The 5,751-nt window shown below is 44.2% G+C and overlaps 1 protein-coding gene across 1 annotated transcript in view; it reads right to left on the reverse strand.

The window, feature by feature from the left end:
• CUNH10orf88 (chromosome unknown C10orf88 homolog) overlaps positions 1 to 5,196 on the reverse strand; it is a 24,671-nt gene extending 19,475 nt beyond the window's left edge. The window contains exons 1-3 of the mRNA XM_042780408.1: positions 5,033 to 5,196; positions 3,284 to 3,487; positions 2,420 to 2,489 (exon numbers count right to left, since the gene is read on the reverse strand). Coding sequence (XP_042636342.1) covers positions 2,420 to 2,489; positions 3,284 to 3,487; positions 5,033 to 5,196 — 438 coding nt within the window. The remainder of the gene's footprint in view (positions 1 to 2,419; positions 2,490 to 3,283; positions 3,488 to 5,032) is intronic.
• Positions 5,197 to 5,751: the final 555 nt, after the last annotated feature.

Consider the following 5,751-nt stretch of genomic DNA (forward strand, 5'->3'; position numbering starts at 1 on the left):
ACTCAGAAGCATCAAATCTTCTTCTGTCTTCCTTATTCACTGTCCAGCTTTCACATGAATATGAGGCGACTGAAAATACCTTGGCTTGGGTTAGGTGCACCTTAGTTTTCAAAGACACATCTTTGCTGTTCAGCACTTTAAAGAGGTCTTTTGCAGCAGAATTACCCAGTGCAATACGTCATCGGATGTCTTGACTGCTGCTTCCTTTGGTGTTGATTGTGGATCAAGTAATACGAAATCTTCTACAACTTCAGTCTTTTCCCCATTTATCGTGATGCTGCTTATTGGTGCAGTTGTGACGATTTTTGTTTTATGTTGAGGTGTAATCCATACTGCAGACTGCAGTCTTTAATCTTTACCAGTTAGTGCTTCAAGTCATCCTTTCAGCAAACAAGGTTGTGTTGTCTGCATACTGCAGGCTGTTAATGAATCTTCTTCCAGTCCTGATGCTGGGTTATTCTTCATATAGTCCAGCTTCTCAGATTATTTGCTCAGCATACAGATTGAGTAAGTATGGTAAAAGGATACAACCCTGACGCACACCTTTCCTGATTTCAAACCATGCAGTATCCCCTTGTTCTGTTCAAGCAACAGCCTCCTGGTGTATGTACAGGTTCCTGATGAACACAATGAAGCAATCCGGAATTCCCCTTCTTCTCAATGTTATCCACAACTTGTTATGATCCACAGAGTCAAATGCTTTTGTATAGTCAATGAAACATAAGTAAACATCTTTCTGGTATTCTTTGCTTTCAGCCAAGATCCATCTGATATGCCTTCTTCCATGTCCTCTTCTGAATCCAGCTTGCACTTCTGGGAGTTCCCTGTCAATATACTGCTACAACCATTTTTTAATTATCTTCAGCAAGATTTTACCTGTGTGTGGTACTAATGATATTGTTTGATAATTTCCACATTCTGTGGGATCACCTTTCTTTGGAATGGCTACAAATATAAACCTCTTCCAGTCAGCTGGCCAGCTAGCTGTCTTCCAAATTTGTTGATATAGATAAGTAAGTTCTTCCAGAGTGGCCTCCATTTGTTGAAACATCTCAATGGGTATTCCTCAATTCCTGGAGCCTTGTTTTTCACCAATTCCTTCAGTGCAGCTTTGACTTCTTCCTTCAATACAATTGGTTCTTGATCATATGCAACCTCCTTAAACAGATGAACATCGACCAACTCTTTTTGGTACAATGACTCTGTGTATTCCTTCCATCTTCTTTTGATGTTTCTTGCATCAATCAGTATTTTGCCCATAGAATCTTTCAATATTGCAACTCAAGGCTTGAATTTTTTCTTCAGTTCTTTCAGCTTGAGAAATGCTAAGAGTGTTCTCCCCTTTTGGTTTTCTAATTCCAGGTCTTTGCACATTTCATCATAATAACTGACTTTGTCTTCTCGAGCTGCTCTTTGAAATCTTCTCTTCAGCTCTTTTATCTTGTCATTCCTTCCATTTGCTTTAGCTACTCTCCATTCAAGGGCAAGTTTCAGAGTCTCTTCTGACATCCTATTTTGGTCTTTTCTTCCTTTCCTGTCTTTTTAATGACCTTTTGCTTTCTTCATGTATGATGCTCTTGATGTCATCCCACAATTCCTCTGGTTTTCAGTCATTGATGTTTAGTGTATCAAATCTATTCTTCAGATGGTCTCTAAAATCAGGTAGGATGTAATTAAGGTTATATTTTAGCTCTTGTGTACTTGTTTTAATTGTCTTCAGCTTCAACTTCAACTTGCATATGAGCAGTTGATGGTCTGTTCCAGAGTCAGCTCCTGGCCTTATTTTGGCTGAAGATATTAAGCTGGTCTATTGCCTCTTTCCAGGAGCTCTGGTAGCATAGTGCCTAAGGCACAGCTAACCCAGAAAGCTGGCAGTTCAAACCTATCAGCCATTCCTTGGAAGGAAAGTTGGGCAATCTACTTCCGTAGTGATACTGCCTCGGAAACCCAAGGAGGGGTCGCTATGAGTCGGGTCTGACTCGATGGCACATAACAACAACAACGATGTATACACACACACACACACATATATGTATATATATACACACACACCAAAGATTATTAGTGGTTACCTAGGGGTAGGAGGGAGGAGGAATGTTTGCGCAGCATTAAGTTGATGCTGATGGAGGTGGAATATTTTGGAAAATGATAGCAATAATGGTGTCATAACATGAAAAATGTCATCAATGTCTCTGAGCTATAAATACGGATGCTGTTATGTTGGCAAATGTCTTATATATGTTTTCACTACAATAAAAGTAAAAAAAAAAAAAGTAGTTTTTCTCTGTGCACTAAATTTTCTGAATAAACCTCAGGACCAAAGTGGACTAATTGCATTATGAAACCAACAGAAAATAGGTACATATTATGCAAAAACATTTGTAGTTGTCAAATTAGTTAAAATTTAGTGATGACTCACCTTTACTTTACAAGCCTGTGTAGAAGACTCCAATTTTAAATATTTTTTGTACAAAATAATCTCATGGCCACTAAAAATAAAATAGAATCATTACTTTTTTGCTTTTATACATAATTTTTAATTAGAAATGTTTAAAAAGAAAGGTTTCTGGGCCAATACTTAAATCCTGAGATTTAAATCTTGAGAGTTGGGCTCCCAACTCAAATGACCTGGCCACAGACCCTGTGTGTATCACTTACTATTTCAGAGAGAATGAAAGGAGATAATCCATGTAAAATCGTGTTACTCACATCATATGGGAAAGCTCAATAAATGTAACTATTATTTCTAACATGCCAAATATATGAGTTCTTATTTTGTGAGGACTTCGTAAGGACCAAGTAAGAGTTTAGTATAGAATCTTCCTATAAGAGACCAGAGAAATGATCCAATGATAACAGGCTGAAGTAAGAATAGGCTGGTATTGGACAGTCTTAGACTCATGTCCCACTTGCAACAGGCTTTCTACAAGAAAATATGTTCAACTACCAGCCAGAATGACAAATTAACCTTTGGAAAATGGACCACTGTGAGTTTATGGAGACAGCCAAGCAGCAGCAACGAGGACCGTACTATGTGTCAACCCTTTCACTATGATCTTCTATGACAAGCTATGACTTTCCATCAAGTCACCTCCCTCTAGTAGCTATTACATTTGCCTATTTATAAAAATGAGAAGGCTAGTCAACACTCTTCAAGACCTCTAATCTTTCCAAAGTGCAATGTCTGCTGGTATTTTTCTTCTCTCTCCCCCAAAGTCTGCCACCAATGCCAGAGAATCAAGTGATATTGCAAACTACATTTCTGTACGTGTAAGTCACACACCTGTTATCCAGGACAGTGCAGACAGTCTTGCCCCGACTGGTTCCACAGTACTCCTCTCCTAAGTACACTTCCATATTCCTTGCTGAACTTAAAACACCAATAGAATCGATTTCTTCACCTCCATTAGGGTCACACGCCAGGTAAAGGAAGCAGGGGTTTTCATCTTGGTTGTTCAGGATCCTCTTCAAATTCACTAGTTCCTGGCTGGAAAAAAAAAATTGTTGGAAATATTACATAGTTCTCTGAATGCTGCTCTTGACCCCACTTGCTGGGGCCTGCAGAACAGAGTAGAACTGCCTCAGAGGGTTTCTAAGGCCATATAGCTTTAGGGAGAAGGAAGCTGCCACATCTTGTGGGGGGGGTGGTGGGTGGTGCTACGGATTTGGGGCTTGGCCTGGTGGGTTGGAACCACGATTTTTAAGTTAGCAGCCAAGTGTTTAAACAGTGTGCCACCAGAGCTCCTTGTGAGACCATAAAAAACCAAAACCAAACCCACGGCCATGAGTCAATTCCAACTCATAGTGACTCCCATTGGGTTTCCAAGGTGGTAAATCTTTATAGTAGATTGCCTCATCTTTCCACGGAGGGTTTGAACAGCCAACCTTCTGGTTAGCCATCAAATGCCTTAGGCAGTGGACCACCAGAGCTCCTTTGTGAGACCAGAGCAGTAACATTTTATGTAATTCATTTGATTTAGGGTTGAAGTACCTTGCCAAGCACCTAACAAATGCTCAATACAGAGAAGTCTTCGCTTCATAACCTATCAAGGTTTACTCTTCGATCCTATTTATCCCTTGAGCCTTTACTCAATCACTTGTAATTGCTTCTCAGTTAAGTAAATTTAACAGACACCTAGTATGAACAAAGGATTCGATCAGAAGTGGGGGGGGAGGGGGCAGAATGCAATAAAAGGCAAAAGCGTATCTTTTAAAATTAATGTGATACAAGTTCTCTGCAGCTGTACCTTAGTTTTGAAAAAAAAAACCATTTTTTAAAAAAATTCTGTTTGGGTTAACCAGAACCAAACCAGTTGCCTTGAGCCCACTCTAACTCGTTGTGACGCCGTGTTTTACTGAGTATTACTATGCTTCATACAGTTTTCATAGTTATGAACTTTTGGAAAAGGAGCCCTCATGGCGCAGTGGTTTAGTGCTCAGCCGCTCACCAAAAGATGACAGTTGGAAACTACTAGGCCCTTACTCGGGGGGAGAAAGATGAGGCTGCCTGCCTAGATCACAGCCTAGGAAACCCGAGGGACAGTCCTGCTCTGTCCTGTAGGGTCGCTGTGAGTCCCACTCGATTGCAACGGGGTTTTGTTGTTCTCTTTGGTCCTTTTGGAAGCATACCCTCAAGCTTTTCTTCCGAGGCGCCTCTAGCTGCTTTTGTTTCAGGGAAGGGGTGTGGCAGCCGATTTCTGATTCTGACAGAAGTCCTGATTTGTTATCATGATTAACATGAGGGGGATGTCTGAGAAACTAAGACTGTTCAGGTCAGCTTTGGTGTCTCCGCCCGTTCCCGCTGGACCCCGCCCCATGACTTCAAAAGCACCTCGGCCCTGCCCCCTGGGACACCCCAGACCTCACCACTTGCACAGCACAGACCCGCGGCTTCCGAGCCCACTCCCCCGCACAGACCTGCCACCAGCTGTGCTCCCGGATCCCGGGCCCAGACTCTGCCCCCTTATCACCGGTCCCTCAGGAGCGTGGCTGTCACCGCGCAGCAGCCCCAGGACCCGCCGGCCTGACACACCCCTGAGCAGGCGGCGCCAGCAGCTCCTCCCAGTCGAATTCCCCGGCGCCGAGACCACCTCGGCTGAGAAAGAGGTTCTGGGTCAGGGCTCCGCACGGCGCATCCCAGGAAGAAGCCAAAGTCGGGCGGCGAGTTAGTCCCGGGTCCTCAGTCCCTGCCTCCATTCCACCGCCTCCTGCCACGGCCAGCCCGGAACCTCCTTTCCAGTGCCTGAGTTCCCGTCAGTGTATAGTTGAAGTGACGAAGCAGAGCAACTTCCGGTCCTTCCAGCTTCCAACCTACAATTCACTGCCTCTTTCTACTGCGGGGAGAAAGGAAAACGCGGGGGCCCGGCAGGCGGAGACACGCATGCGCATGATATCCAGCTTCTGGAGTGGGGGTCAAAATGTGGGGCGGGAGGGGGAAAAAACAGCGAAAGAGCATGCGCACTGACAGAGCCTTGGCCTGCGGTGGAGCTGGTGCACAGGCGCGGTGTGTTGCGCCTGGGAACGTGGTCGGTTTTTCGACGTTAACCCGGGAGAAGGCAAGAGGCGGTGTGAACGACGGTTACTGGGCGGTTCGCGGGTATTGGTCCAATGAGGAGAGTCTGTCTTCAGGTTGTTGTGGTCTTGTCCACGCGACGTGCAAGAAGACCTCCTTCTGATCCTCCGTTTTCTCTTGACTAGACTGCAAGAGTTTCCCACCTGGAACCAGAGTAGAGTGCGGCCAGCAGGGCGGCC

Source organism: Orycteropus afer, unplaced genomic scaffold (genome assembly GCF_000298275.1).
Source record: "Orycteropus afer afer isolate SDZICR_OR568_19922 unplaced genomic scaffold, OryAfe1.0 scaffold00038, whole genome shotgun sequence".
In the NCBI taxonomy this organism is placed as follows: Eukaryota; Metazoa; Chordata; class Mammalia; order Tubulidentata; family Orycteropodidae; genus Orycteropus; species Orycteropus afer.